The 16,011-nt window shown below is 39.0% G+C and overlaps 1 protein-coding gene across 1 annotated transcript; it reads left to right on the top strand.

The window, feature by feature from the left end:
• The first annotated feature begins 7,092 nt into the window (after nt 1-7,092).
• LOC131432247 (uncharacterized) lies at nt 7,093-7,725 on the top strand. Its single transcript, XM_058598391.1, has 2 exons — nt 7,093-7,206; nt 7,267-7,725. The coding sequence occupies exons 1-2, from the start codon at nt 7,126-7,128 to the stop codon at nt 7,627-7,629; spliced, it is 444 nt and encodes a 147-aa protein (XP_058454374.1). The 5' UTR covers nt 7,093-7,125; the 3' UTR covers nt 7,630-7,725.
• Nucleotides 7,726-16,011: the final 8,286 nt, after the last annotated feature.

Here is a 16,011-nt window from a genome sequence, read left to right as displayed (position 1 = left end):
TTACATACAATAGTTTCTAAGTACCAAAAAGACTGTGAACAGCATTATTTTTCATGATATTTTGCCTCGGACCAATTTTAGCACGGTTCGTTTTTGGCAACATAATCGTTCGAATATGACATATTGGAAAGATGGCAGAACTTCCGAATTCTGAACAATTTTATAATTATATTGATTTAAACTGCTTACAGCAATAAATGCTGGAAGAACAAAACACCCATATACCATTTGAATCAGTTCGTCGAGATCAGCAAATGCGTATGTGACAAATAATTTCACTCATTTTTTTACCTTATTTTCGAAGATGACTCAACCGTTTTCTACAAACTCAGATTCATATGAAAATTCGTATGCTCCTAAATAAGGTTCCTGAATTATGTTTGGATCCGACTTCTGGTTCCGGAACTATAGGATGATATGTGAAACGAAATTAAAATTGTGTAACTTATTTTCCTCGTAAATGGCTGAACCGATCTAAGATTCAAATGATATCTAAGAATCATCTAAGATTTGCTGATTTGAATAGTCGACAACCAAATAAACTTATTTCAGTTTTATTGGTATTCAGTTTTCGATTCGGAAGGCACCCAACAATTTAACTCGTACTACGATTTCTCAAAGATGTCTACACTGATTTTTAAACATTTTGAAACAAATGTAAACTACTCAGGTGAATTTGTCTGACTTCGGCTTCACCGATTTTCGAATTCCGGCTCCAGTATCGAATCGTTTCTCAAAGCTAAATCGTTTTCTCAAATAAAACCAAATCGAATTTCAGAAACAAAAATTCAAATTAAAAATCAACTACTGGGACTATCCCACACAAAATTAATTAATTTTATTCAATGCTGACTTCCGATTCTGGAATTACAGGTGGATGAATTTTTAAAATTCAAACCGATATAGAAAATGATAATCCCGAAAAGCTTGAAAGTTGGACTCAAAACTATTGCAATTTATTCGTCATATGGCCATACGAATCGGTTTGGTTTATGCTGGTTCCTGAATACCGGCTCTGGAAGTACCTTAAATTACCGTAAATTCTAAAGTGGAAATCACTTCGACATATCATGAAAAGTTTAATCGATTGTAACCTTTTTAGATAGAGTAATGAGTGATTAAAATGTCAAATTGCAGCTTAAAACGACGGTCGTTAAAATAATGTCATGAAAACCGAAGAATATTCATGAAAAAAACACATGCGGATTGATAAAAAAAGGTATCATCTCACTGATAGGTGGATTAAGCACGTTTTTTAAAAAGTGTTCCGAAAATTGCTGAGATCTCACGGAAAGCAATATTGCCAAATTAGTGGAACTACGATATTTTCAATGAAACAATCTCGAGTATTGTCGTGGCCCGAATTGACAAAACGAGAATTAAATCTTAAATGTATTATGAAAAAATACCACGAGATAATAAACAGCACTAGAAGACATAAATTTACTTTAAATAAAGAAGTTAGTTTTGATGAAGGAAGAATCGACGAGGTGTATGAAATAATTGAGCAGCTCAAAGGAAAGTTTCCAGTGAAGGTACGACAAAGGCTAAACAATTTCAACTCTTAACTGTACTGCCTAAGTCATGGACAACCAAGAAAAAAGATTACTGAATGAGAGCGGTGTGCATTCTACTACTGGAACGAGGGCAGCCGTTCCTTTAAATTTTAGAAAAATATAAGGCTGAGTTTTTCAGTAAACAACAAATATACCGAAATCAGCAAATCCTTCTGCCGAGATTTCGAACACCACGTAGCCATTGCTGGTGGAGCGGGAGAATGATTTATATTCGATGAAGGTAAGAGACTCTTATTTTTCTTGAAAAGATAAGTGAAATAAAAATCTCTGCTGTTCATATATACTTACAAAAATCTTCTTATTTTCAGGTAAATGCGTTGAAGAGCACTGAAAATAATTGTTTTCAACCGCTTTTTTGTATACTGCATTAAAATGGACATTAATAAAATACTCTCTTTCCCCAACCATAGCTTTTGTAATTATTATTTCATACAATAATAAAGAAAAACCCTTTCTACGTTCGATTACTGATGGCCCGGCAATTCATTATTCGATCATAATCGCTTTTGCCGAGCTAACAGCAAAATTGCCGCTGACGAGTTCGGCAATAATTGACAGTTAACAAATTTGGTATTGCCGAGATACTCAGTAATTATTATTTTGCCGAGATGATTACCTGATCTCTCGGCTGTGCAAATCTCGACATTTTTTTGACGAGATTCAGCAATAAAATATAAGTGTGTAAGGGACCATTATTTAACATCATTGTAAAAGAGTTCCTTCGGCTTTTTCTATAAACTCAAATAACCTTCCGAAAGTCGTTGCTAAAACTTTTTTTTTCAACCTCCGTATCTCGAGAACGATAGCATATGGCAAAAGTTTGATTATCATCGTTTTTATTTGGAAATGTAGCGTTCTTTCATATTTTTTTGAGAGCTGTAAAATTTTTTCTTGATTTTCAAAAATTTACATTATTTTGTAAACATGTAGCTATGTATTATTTCTCCATTCTAAAAAACTAAACAGTATTTTATTTTTCTCAGTGAATTCATTTGTTTTAATAAAGTTTCCGCCAATTTCTTTACGATCAATTTCACAGTAAATTCAATTTGAACAAATAGTTTCAAATGAACGGGTTTCAAAATTTTTAGTTGTAACCAGGTGCGTATACAACGAGGAAGCGACGGGGGGGGGGGGGGTTCTTGGTTCTTAGAGCACAGTAAAATTTTTCAAAAAAACTTGTTTTATTTCACCTAGTGGTCTAATGATGCCTTTCTCATATTACTTATATTTTTAAAAATATCACCAGAATAAATTTCTTTTTAATCTGGAATAAAATGAGAAATTTTCGTTGGGTATAAACTAACATAACCTTCTCAATTTATGAACAGTTATGTCAAGTTAATAAGATTTTTTCTCTTTTTTTAATCGTCGCACTAAATGGTTAAACACACTTTACCCTATAGTTCTGAACACGGGAGCTGGTCCCGGATGAAATTCAACACCAGGCTATGAAACTATAGGAACTTTTATTTAAACCTGTTTTTCTCGCTTTAAACTGCACGCTATACGAAATTCAACAAAGCACGCTGCGAACGGAGCAAAGCCGCACGTACCGTCGCCTACTAGTTTTGCAATAACGATTTGATTTTTTTGAAACTCATCGTCCTATAATTTCGGAACCGGAAGTCGGGTCTTGATGAAATTTCACAGTACATTTTAAGACAATGAGAGCTTTAATTTGAATCATTGTTCGTGAAAATCGATTTAACAGTTGATGAGAAATCGAAGTGAGTTCCGTTTTAGGAGATTTTCGTCACTAACACATGGATCAATGAGTCCCGAGACTAAAGCAGAGATGGGGCTCGTAGTAAACCAGTAACCACGTCTTTCTAGAGTACTAACCTTTGCTTGAAACGGGTCAAAATTTTAAGTTGATCCGACCAGAAACAGCCGAGTTATCGAGGTTGGAGTAAAGTCGCTTTGTAGTTTGTTTAAAAAATGAAAAAAACCGAGTTTCGTGTTTTGATAAAGCATTGTTTTTTAATGGGTAAAAACACCGTGCAAGCGAAACAATGGATTGAAAAATGTTATCCGGACTCTTGTCCATCAAAAGCAACGATTTGTCGGTGGTTCGCCGAGTTTAAACGTGGTCGTACCGACACAAATGACGCGGAACGCTCGAGTAGACCTGTGGAAGCCGTTACACCGGAAAATGTGAGTGAAGTGACGAAAATTATAATGAAAGATCGTAAAGTGAAGCTCCGTGAGATTACTGAGATGACACAGATATCATATGGAAGTGTATTTACTATCCTTCATGAAAAATTGAGCATGAAAAAGGTTTTTTCCAAGTGCGTGCCGCGATTGCTTTCGATGGAACAAAAACAGCAACGAGTCGATGATTCAGAAAGCAAAACAACAATGGCGAAATTGAACGAATTGGGCCCCCCCCCCATACTCGCCAGATTTAGCCCCCAGTGACTACTGGCTCTTTGCTGATCTTAAAAAAATGCTCCAGGGAAAAAGATTTGGCTCAAATGAGGAGGTCATCGCTGAAACTGAAGCTTATTTTGAAGCGAAAGATAAATTTTTTTTATAAACATGGTATTGAAAAATTGGAAAAACGTTGGAACCATTGTATCACCCTAAAAGGTGATTATGTTGATGAATAAAAAAAAATTTCAAAAAAATGTTGTTTCCATTGTTAGTCTCGGGACTTATTGATCCATGTGTTATTATCGGTGCTTTCGGAAGCGGAAACCGAGTACTAGAAGTCCCGAAGTAGTTTTATATATTCACTAACTAACAAGATCTACCAACTAGATGAATTTAGTAGTAAGTTTTATAAAAATGTACAATTCGTTTTGTTATCGCTTGTGAAAAAATACTCATGAAATTGAAAATATTCGCTAATCGCACTATATTACCGGAACCAGAAGTAGGATCTGGATGAACTTTACAAAGACTTTTTAAAGAATTTTAAGACCTTTTACTTGCTTCTTAGTTTGTGAAAATCGGTTAAGAAATTCCCGAGAAAATTGAGTGCGCATTTTTTAATAATTTTGCACATATTTCCTTGTAATTCCGGAACCAGAAGTCAAATCCAAATGAAATTCAAGTAAATTTTATGAGGCCATAAGGCCTTTCAATTGAGTTTAGGTTTGTGAAAATGACATTATTTGTCACATTCATTAATACACACACATACACACACACATTTTTATAACATCGTGCTTGACACTTCACTCTTCTTTTATTACTCTTTTTGTTTTTCTCATATAAAAAGATTATGCAATCACTGTGAAAACCTACTTTTGAACCAAGCCCGAGTACCATATACAACTCGACTCAGTTCGTCGAGTTGAGTCATGTCTGTGTGTATGTGTGAATGTATATGTGTGTGTGTGCGTATGTGTTTCAAATAATCTCAATAAGTTTTCTCGGAGATGACTTGACCGATTTTCACAAACTTAGATTCAAATGAAAGGTTATGTAGTCCCATACGGTATTCCTGAATTTCTTCCAGATCTGATTTCAGGTTCCGGAGTTGCAGGGTGATGAATGCTAGAAAACTTATACCATTGCGTTCTGGTGCCTTCTACTTACAGAGAGCGAGCCTACCCGAGCGTCTGTTCCCCATGTTTGGGCGGCTCGAAACAGCGTCTGTTCACCATGTTATGAGCGGCTGATTACCGTCCTTGTGTCAGTGTGGGACTCTAAACAGTGCTGACACGATGGCCCTCCGGCGAAACAGAAGGTTAGTGCAGGCCTGACAAGCCGCCCGGAAAAAGAAAGCTACGAAAGAAAGAAATACGACTCGGAATAATCGGCAAAGACCTACGCGACGAAATAAGGACTACGAATGGAAGCTTGGCACATGGAACTGCAAATCGCTTGGCTTCCCAGGATACGACCGAATGCTGCATGATGAGCTTTAAATCCGCGGCTTCGATGTCGTAGCACTGCAGGAACTTTGTTGGACGGGACAGAAGGTGTGGAAAAGTGGGCATCGAGCGGCTACCTTCTACCAGAGCTGCGGCACAACCAACGTTCTAGGAACAAGATTTGTAGTAATTGGGTGGCAGCTAATCAGTGATGGGATGTGCGTATTGAAGATCAAGGGCCGTTTCTTCTTTCGAGACCCGATTGATTGCGTATTGAAGATCAAGGGCCGTTTCTTCAATTACAGCATCATCAACGTGCACTGCCCACATGAGACGAGACCCGATTGATTGCGTATTGAAGATCAAGGGCCGTTTCTTCAATTACAGCATCATCAACGTGCACTGCCCACATGAGACGAGACCCGATGACGAGAAGGAAGTATTCTACTCGCAGCTGGAACGAACCTACGATAGCTGTCCACGGCGGGATGTAAAACTCGTCATCGGCGACATGATTGTTCAGGTAGACCGGGAGGCAATGTACAGGCCTGTGATCGGGCTGGAGAGCCTGCACGCGGTAATAAACGACAACGGCCAACGATGCGTGAACTTTGCAGCCTCCCGAGGAATGGTAGTTCGAATCACTTTCTTCCTCCACAAAGATATCCACAAAGCCACCTGGAGATCACCTGATCAACAAATCAAATCGACCACTTTCTCATCGACGGGCGATTCTTCTCCGACGTCATCAATGTCCGCACTTACCGCAGTGCCAATATTGATTCTGACCACTACCTTGTCGCGGTTTGTATGCGCTCAGAACTATCGACGGTGCACAATACTCGTATTACGGCTTTCTTTAAAAAAAAAGAACACAATGAATTATATGTATGAATTGATAGCGAACTTCCCGACAGCCGGCTGTGCACAGTTTAACGAGTTTCGGATGAAATTTCGTATTTTAGTAGGAAGCAAATATTAATACAAAACGCGATAAAATTGCTACGTATTCTCGGCAGCCGGCTACCCAGACCAATAAACACATGATCATCTTATTCGAAAATTGACTAACAAACAATCCCTTCCTGTGGTGCATCAGCATGCACAGATCAATGCAGTTTACACAATGTGAAACTACGTGCTATTCCTGAGCAAGTAGTTTCAGAAAAAACATTTTGCAAGCTTCAACGGTTCTGATCAATAACGGAACACAAGGGCGGTCTCTACTGCTAATGCTATCGCTTGAGGTAACTTATCGTTTCAAAGCATTGAAATGATTATTATATCAACCGAAAACTTAGCTCTAAACTCATTTTTATTAGACAAGCGCGGGGCGCAAGACGCCATTTAGGCTCATTTTGCTAATAATTATGCAATTTCATTTCCATAAAATCCAAAGAATGGTAAAACCAAAGGCAACGACTCTATGCAGATCAACTGTCGATTGACTTAGTGACCAGTAGTAAAACTAATTGCGTCATCCAAAAACGGTGTCACGGTTTGCCGGTGCACATAATTCGTCAAACGGACGAACCTCTTATCATTATGCGCAGATGGAATTTCAGGTATTATTTGGAAAATGGTTCAACGCATTAATGGGTTGTAAAAGTTTCTTTACTTACTCGTTCTAAGGCACTTCCAGAGATCTATATAAAGTCGGTTTCGAATTGGAGGTAGAGTGTAGTTCCGCGGTCTAACGTTGAAGAACCAACCCTTTAGAGATGATGTTCAAAGCCACAATCTACTGCTGTCTGGCAGCAGCTGTTGTGCTGAATTCTGTTCCCCGGACGGATGCAACTTTGGTAAGTGTTAGCTGAAAAGTGAATAGAATAGAACCTCAAACAGCATATTAACATTTTCAGGATTTTTTACTCGATATTTTTGATTCGCTCTTCGGAGACAGCAGCGAGGAGACGGAGGATATGATAATCAATACCAAACCGAACGCCACCGTGATGGTAGTTTGCACTACCTCCTGTAATCTGAACGTAATGTGTGTCAATTGCACGAAAATAAACGGAGAAATTATGAAGCCTCCGATGACGATGCCCAGTATGGATGATACGATGAGCACACCAAGGAGCACAACTACGACTGTGAAAACGATGACAGATAAGCCACCGGAAAGTGTTTCCGAAGGTTCCTCGAAACCAGCAAACGGCGAAGAAAATGAAAAACCTGCAAATTCAACGAATGGCGAGGAGCCTCCAACAAACAGCAGTTGACATGTGAAATAGTGATACCCCAGAATAACCAAAATTCTTTATTAAGTAATGTGTCTTTCATCTATGTGTAAAAAGAATTAAAATTTAGTTAACGAATCTCCTCTATATTGTTACTAAATCACTTTATAAGATTGTTTTCTCGTGTCTGCTCTCAATTTTGAAAGTTACTGATAGTGACAGAGTCCTTGCAAGGAATAAAACTCATATAACCAAGTTCTAGACGATTTTGTTTGTTTGACCTCGGGGAGTCTTTCATTGGTCTTCCTGGACTCTGTTTGTTGGTCTGATTGGTTTCTCTCATTAATTTTACTGTTTTAGTTGCCAGATGAACCTTTTCTTTTATTGCTCATCGGTTCCTGTTCTGGTGCATCGAAAACTTATTTCCATTGTTTTTTTAATTTACTCAGCATCTAAATGCAAGGAACAGTGTTTGCTACTTGGAAAGTCGTCCTAATCAGGGTCGGTGAAACATGTCAAGCCCAGGTGGGTAAATTTTCGTACCGGCAGGACCGACTCGCTATTTCGAAGTTATCCTCAATTCTAATGGAAAAAAGCAAGGTCGATTTATTAATAATATTTTGTTTTTATATAACTTTGCATGAAACGCATAAATTCGAAGTTTGAAGCGTTTTCGGTATTTTGTCTTAAAACAAAATTGCACATTTAAAGGTCGAATACGACAAAAACTACTGTGGGGTTGTTCGAGGCGTTGACATAGGACTATACAACTAGCTTTGCCAATATTTTGTTGAATAATTAGACAGCAGTCCTTCGTGTTTCGTATAAACTTATTTGTGTCTGAGAATTTTCGAAATTATTTCTTTGAGAATTTTCGTTATCCTGACCGATTAATTCGTTGAGGTTGATGATGGAAGGTGCAGAACTCGTTCTTCCAGTACTCCATGATCGAGAACATGCTGATTTTCCTCGAATACGAGACCACAGTTGATTTTAGTTCAAAATGTGTTTCGTGCGTATCGAACGGCGTGCAAAACAAATCCATAAACAGTTCAGCCAGTGAAGTACCGAGGAAATTTGGCGCCCGGGGCAAAATGAGATTTGCCGCCCCCACCGATGGTTTAGTGAGCAAAAAAAATAAGCAGAGCTCCGGAAAGATGACTTGGACGAGCAAAAAAAAAGTACCAAGGATTGGTTTGCCGTCCCCCTAAAAATGTTGCCCCCGGGGCGAGTGTCCCCCTTTACCACAATGAGATTCACGATAAGGTGTGCTGAGATGGTTAGCACATCAACTGGATGTGCGTATCCGATCTGGGTATGAAAATGATCTTTTCCAAACGTCACAACGCATCAACGATCCAGAGAACTGTTCGGCACGGTTTAGTCGCAATTAAAAAGATTTCTTGCGTTGGTATGACACAGTGGACGAAACATGGATCCACCATTTTCTCAGCAAGTTTCAGGCCGGAAAGGCAACAGGTAGCTGGAACTATCGTCAGTACATCTAAGAATAGTTTAAAAATGGTTAAGATGTAGATGTTCAAAACCTAACCATTTTTTTTTGTGATAAAATTTTTATTCTGGCCGTTTTGCGTAAAAGCTTTACGTGGGCGATTGGCTTACATTTTTGTTACTCAAAATTTTTTTTGCTATTGGATCTCGTTGTCACCCTTTTTCTAGGGGGAGATGAGTTTCCATTTTCATCCAACGAGGATCGGGGGTCACTTCGTCCGCGGCTAATCTCATCATCCATTGCTTCATCGTCGGTGTTGTGTGTGATTTCCGTTTTCTTTTCGTTGTCCTTGTTGATCGTAGTCTTGGGCTCGTTGAGAGTTGCTGTAGATGCGCCTTGTTGTACATTGGTTTCAGTTGTATTGTTGGTGACTGTCACAGGAGTACTGGGGTTGCTTGGGGTTGGTGTGAAGGAAGCACCGTTGTCCTTTGGTGTAGTTGTCTCCTTGTCCAGTTTATCACATGGCTTACCGTAGTGAACAGCTTTTTGACAATATTGACATGTGGCCATCTGATTGTCATAGGTAACAAGTGATTTGCACGGAATTCTTGTATCTTGACCGAAAATCACATAAGAAGGTATAGGTTTCTTCAAGTGTATGCGTAATAAACGTACGCCATTTAGAATACCGAAGAAAAATTTTTTCCACTTTTCTTTTTCGATAGAGAGAATCTCTCCGTATTGGGACATAGTTTTGCGAATATTAGGATCGATGACGCTTGAGGGAAGATCATGCACATGCACTTCTATAGCACTATCTTCCATATATACTGGAATGTTGTCCTTGATGCTCTCGTGCTCCACATAGTGCACATTGTTATTGTCTTTTGCGAATTGAATTGCATACAACTCTTTATAAAACTGGATGTAAACAACATTATTCGTCTTATTGCATTGAAGTAAATGCACACGTTTAATGTCAAGATGCATTTGCTCCTTAAGCAAACCTTCAAGTTCTCGTATCGAAGGTCGAATTTTGCACTGCCCGAAGTCAACAACAATTGTTTTCTTTCGTACCGGCGGTAGCTTTTGTTCGTTTGGTTCACTCATTTCGAGGTCGTTCTATTATTCACTACACAATACTGTACTTGGATTCTTCAGTCCCGAACGTAAACGGTTTTGTTATATCGACTGACTTGGATGAGATGTGAAAGTGAACTGAGAACCTAACCATAGTTTGTATGGTTTTATTTTCTGTATTTTGAATTCCCAACTCGACAAGGTTCATTTCAGCAAGTGGAAATCTTTTAGTAGCCTATCTTTCACATTCCACCAGAGGAGTCGAGCTTAAGCGTCTCATCCAGAGCTACTAAAAGTCATTTTCGCTGACTCAAAATGAACGAAAATGACGAGAAATTAATGTCACAAATTGAGAACAAAATCCATGTCCAGTCAATGACATAAGCGGAACAGTAGTTTCAAAATTGTGTTCTTTGCTTTCATTTGCCCTTTCAGTCATTTGCTGTTTTCAATGAAAATCCCATAGTATGCAGTGTCAATATTCAACCGAAGCTTTGAGAATCGAAAATGACAGAAAAAGGTTTCACAATGACTTTTACCTGTTTGGTGCCCGAATATGTAGTAGTTTTGGTTTCCAAAGAGGTTTTGGGGTGTAATTACTTCGATTTGTCATATTTTAGTTACTCTGTATAGCCAAGTGCCACAGATTTTCAATACGAGGTCTGTTCAAAAAGTTCCCGGATTTTTTTAATTGCGCGCGTCTGGAGAGTCCGGTGGTCAAAATTTTTTTTTATTGTGTTGGTACATATGTCCCTAATGTATGGTGAAATTTTCAGCTGTATTCATTGTTTACATTCTGTCTTGTAGCGGCTGGTGTAGACGTGTTTTTTTGAGCTCGGCGATTTTTGTTAGTTTAAACAATGGAAGAATTGAAGAGTCAAAGAATTTGTATTAAATTTTGCGTGAAAAATGAAATAAAGTGTAACCAAGTGTGCGAAATGTTACAGAGAGCCTACGGTGAGTCTGCTATGAAAAAAAAAAGTGTTTACGAGTGGTATAAGCGTTTCCAAGATGGCCGCGAAGACGTTGAAGACGACGAACGCTCCGGTCGACCCAGCACGTCAATAATCGATGAAAATGTGGGAAAAGTGGAAAAAATGATTATGGATGATCGCCGAATCACTATTAGAGAAGTTGCTGATGAAGTTGGCATATCAGTTGGCTCATGCCATCATATTTTTTCAAATGTTTTGGGCATGAAACGAGTGGCAGCAAAATTCGTTCCAAAACTGCTTCTGCTTATTCGTGATTTTTTTGGCTAAAAACAAGACTTTAATCATGCCCCAACCTCCTTATTCACCAGATATCGCTCCGTGTGATTTTTTCCTGTTCCCAAAGTTGAAGAGACCCATGAAAAGACATCGTTTTTCATCGATTGAAGAGATAAAGGCAGAATCGCTGAGAGTTCTACACAGCATTACAAAAAGTGACTATCAGGGGTGTTTCGAAGACTGGAAAAAACGCTGGCATAAGTGTATTATATCTAGGGGGGATTACTTTGAAGGCGACCATATAGATGTAGACGAATAAATAAATATTTTTTTAGAAAAATGAGAATTCCGGGAACTTTTTGAACAGACCTCGTACATCCATGAAAGAATGAGAATTGAAATTCGGCTGATGCTCTCTGCAAACGTCAGTTTGGTTTCGTCTTGTCATAGAGACGTTGGAAATTATACTCTCTCTTTTTTCCATGAGGAACGAAAATCTTTTCGTTTGTTCTGCTGTCGGTCATTTACGAATGAGACAGTAAAAAATTCAATGATGCTATTAGATTGGTTTCTTTCATTGAGAATGCGTGACAGTTTTAAGCTCTGATCTCATCAATGCGAATCACTCGAGTCTCTGAAGAACTTATTATGTATAGGAATGCTGTCGCAAGCAGAAAGTGACAACTTCTTGTTTCGGATAGTTAATGGCCAAATTCCTTCTCGGTACTTACATACCAGAGAATCGAGTGATTTGAAATAATAAGATGCTTAAGCTCGACTCTTCTGGTAGATGGTGAAAGTTCAGTTACCAGCATATTTCTGCTTGATCAAATGAACATTGTCACATCTCACCTTACTGCTGTATATCTTCACATCCTTACCATCCAGGTAAGCACTAATAATGGCAATAAAATAGCATTTTATGAGCACTAAAAATTCTCAAAGCTCTATATCGGCAAACTGGAAGCTCATCTGTTGTAAATCAATCATAATTCATTCCCGCGGACCCACACGAACTGAAAGGAAGCGGCCATAGATAGCACCAACTGGAAGTCATGCAATATTCAATTCACCGACCACTGCCGAACGCCAGCTAAAAGCTTTTTCCAAAAATTCTAGACGACATAATCTAATGATACTATTCTAGTTTTAAGTTAGTCGTTAATTAAGATTAGGAAATACCCTTGGCATCTTAGAGCTTAAGCAGTGTGCCTAAAAATATATATTATACTATTGAATAAAAAAAAAAATCATAATTCAGCTTTCAGAATGCACACTAGTCATAAATAAGCATTATCTATGAAGAGCCGTATATTTTTCCAAAGTCGGTCCTTATTCAGTCTCCAGAGCGATTGAAATGTCTATAAACGATTATTTACAGTCATAATTCGGCATTAGTATGTGCTTATTGGTTACCTGGGTTGCTCTATCTAGAGTACTAACATTCTATAAATTTGATTTTATTTATTATTCCGAGTTACAATATGTTTTCTATGTTTGTTTTTATCTTGGATACGGGTAGTAACTGGAAAAGCCAAGAAGATCTATTCCCTTGGTCTCGGTTTAATAAAGAGGTGGAGTTATTTTTGAATATTTCTAAACTTTCGAAAAGATGCTGCAATGAAAGAGAAAATCTTTATTTTCGAAATTGGAAAGTTCAATGGATCCATTCCAGAGCATACAATTCAAATCATCTTCGATAAAAAATTAGGACTGTTGAAAAAACAATCCGCAATGACCGCTGAGAAAACTGTAAAAAAATGCTTTTCATCTCACTGTTTTCAAACAAATTTGACGAAGAACTTGAAAATCTTACAATTTTGATTGCAGCTTTTGTCAAAATCGTTTCTTTTTTTTCATTTTCTTAACAATATCAAACTAACTAGAGATTGGAGAGGAGAAAGAATATGAAAATTATAGAGCCAAAATACTCAAGCAAGAGCAAGGATGTGAAAATAAAGTAGCCTTGTGCCAGAGAAGTCGAACTTAGGCATCACCGATTCAAATCATCCGAGTCTCTAATATGTTAGAGAGTAAAGGTAAAGGTTATTTACCATTTACTATCCGAACCGTTTTATTTTTAACAAAAACGGTGCTCTATAGCAAACAAAAACATATAAGACATAAAAAGTCTTGGCATTACATTCCTTTTGTGGAATTTGGTCTTTCTGTTTCAACAGACTTCGCAGCCGATTCTTAGTGTACAGAATCATTGCATGGCTAGTACTATGGATCCTACTGACACTAAGAACCCTTCCAGGTCGGGGCTCGAACATACGACAACTGGCTTGTAAGACCAGCGTCCTATGCACTGAACCGCCAACCCGGGACACATATTGCACATATAAGACATGTTCGTGACAAAATCTGGACACCACTGAAAATTGACGTATATCTCTGGAAATACTTCATCAATGCGTGAAATCAGTAGCGTACCTAAGAGGGGGGAGACGAAGGGGGCACATTTGAAGGGGGCGGCAAAGTCATCTTTGGGAACTTTTTTTTTGCTCGTCGAAGACCTTTGCGGATTTCCGAATTTTGGTTCACCTTTTTTTTTGCTCTCCGAGGATCTTTGCGGATTTCCGCACTAATCCAACGATGGGAGCGGTTTAACTCTTATTTGCCCCGGACGCCAAATGTCCTCGGTACGCCACTGTGTGAAATCTTTCGTTGACTGATGATCGTATGTCGATTCATTGTGATTTTAGATCTAAGATGGCGTCGAAAGCAGAGAAAGTGCGAAAAGCAATTGTGTGCGGTCGCAATGAAAATCCGGATCTGCCCGTGCGTAAAGCTTAGTTTCTCTAAAAGCACTGTCTATAGCGTTCTTAAATCTTTCGATACACGTTTGACAACAACCAGGAATGCTGAGAGTAGAACAAAAACGAAACTCAGAAACCACCAGAAGGACGCGAAGAAGAAGCAAATATTGGAGAAGAGACCAGCTTTTTCGGGACGTACTGTGGCCAGAAAAATTAAAATATCTCCCACTTTCGTGCATACTTTCTAGCACCGGCCAGGTAAAAACTCGTTCAAGTTGCAGTTAGAGAATATATTAAACTACTTTGGGACTACAAGTCTCCGATTTCCGCTGTTGAATCAACCGATAATAGTGAAGAAATGCTCCAAAAACGGAACTAGTTCGATTTCTCAGCAACGGTTTAACCGATTTTCACGAATCATGAAAGCTCTCATTGTCTTTAAATACACTGACCAATTTCATCCAGATCCGAATTCCGGTCCGGAAATTATACGGCGATGAGTGTCAAAACATTCAAATCGTCATTCAAAATGACGATGCAAAACGAGTACACGACGGTACGTGCGGCTTTGCTCCGTTCGCAGCGTTTTTTATTCAATTTCGTATAGCGTGCAGGGTTGCCACATCTAAATTTATATTTTTCAGGTGTAAAAAATGTAACTTGTTAGTATTATTACAAAATCATGCTAACGATGCTATTCTATAAAAGTGCAATGATTGCCTTTCTCATACAGAAAGGTTATGCAATCACATGAAAAATTGACTAGTGAAAATTGGCCCAGAGGGCTTATTGCTCTATATCATTCGACACAGCTCATCAAATTGAGCAATGTATGTGGCTCTTGTGTATGTGTGCGAGTATGTGTCAAATAATGTCACTCATAAAATAAAAAATCTCGCAGTCCCATAGGTTGCTATTGAGTTTCATTATGCTTTCATAGGGTAAATACTGTAAAGATTGCGACGTAGCTCCGGTATGGATCGTTTGGGCGACAGTGAACCGGAAGTCATCCATCAACCGGAATCACTGGACCGACCCAGGCATCCTGCCGTACGACCCGTTCACGGATTTTGAGAGCGTCGGTTCCGGAGAAACTTCCATAGTCGGGGAACTTTTCCGTCGTTGTAGGCTAGATCCATCGTCGGGGATTAGTCGAGTAGTTCGTGACGTAGACCAGTAATGGGTCGTCGAGGCGCCAGCGAACCGGAAGCCAAGCTCCAACCGGAATCGCCGGACCGACCCCGACATCCTCCTGGTCGATCCCCTGTAGCGAAACGAGTGGCTCAAAGTCGAAAGATAAATGGACCAGAAGTAGGAGAGAACGACGCAGACGTCCATGGCGATGCATAAGGCCGAGAAGGGTGCTTTGAGCACCGATAGCCTTCCACCCCGAAGTAATGCCAAACGGTAGTTCCGGGGAGGTAGGGTTGAAGATCCAAGGTGTTTTAGTGTGTAGTTCTAATTATACAGTGGTAGTCCTGCGGAAAGTCCTACACTCTGTGCGTAAATGCATTTCACCTTGTAAAAAAAAATAAGCAGTGATGGCATTTCACCAGAGTGATACACGATGGTGTAAAATTTATGTCTACAATGAGGATGCAGTAAGCGAATCCCACAGAAAAAGACAGACTTTGTATTTAGAGAAGCTGGTGCGAAAGAACCACATTCTCTTCGCTTGCATCGCTCTCACGCGCTCTGACCTAAATACACCCAAGTGATCACTTGTGTGTGCTAGTGAAAGAACACTGTAATTTTTTTTAATTTATGCAAGATATGCCCTTGCTCTGAAAATCGTTTTCGGAGGAAGGAAAAGAGGAATTTTAACGATAAATTACTGAATATACGTAACCCACGCTTCTCTTATGCGAACCGTACACAAGAGTGCTCCCAGCGTGCACACTTCGGTGAAAGTATCACC

The sequence above is a fragment of the Malaya genurostris genome, chromosome 2, assembly GCF_030247185.1.
Source record: "Malaya genurostris strain Urasoe2022 chromosome 2, Malgen_1.1, whole genome shotgun sequence".
In the NCBI taxonomy this organism is placed as follows: Eukaryota; Metazoa; Arthropoda; class Insecta; order Diptera; family Culicidae; genus Malaya; species Malaya genurostris.
This window is presented reverse-complemented; position numbering and strand designations above follow the sequence as displayed.

Coding starts and splice junctions, on each gene's coding strand:
- LOC131432247 (XM_058598391.1), top strand. CDS start 7,126: ATGATGTTCAAAGCCACAATCTACTGCTGTCTGGCAGCAGCTGTTGTG. Junction 7,207..7,266: donor CCCGGACGGATGCAACTTTG/GTAAGTGTTAGC, acceptor TAACATTTTCAG/GATTTTTTACTCGATATTTT.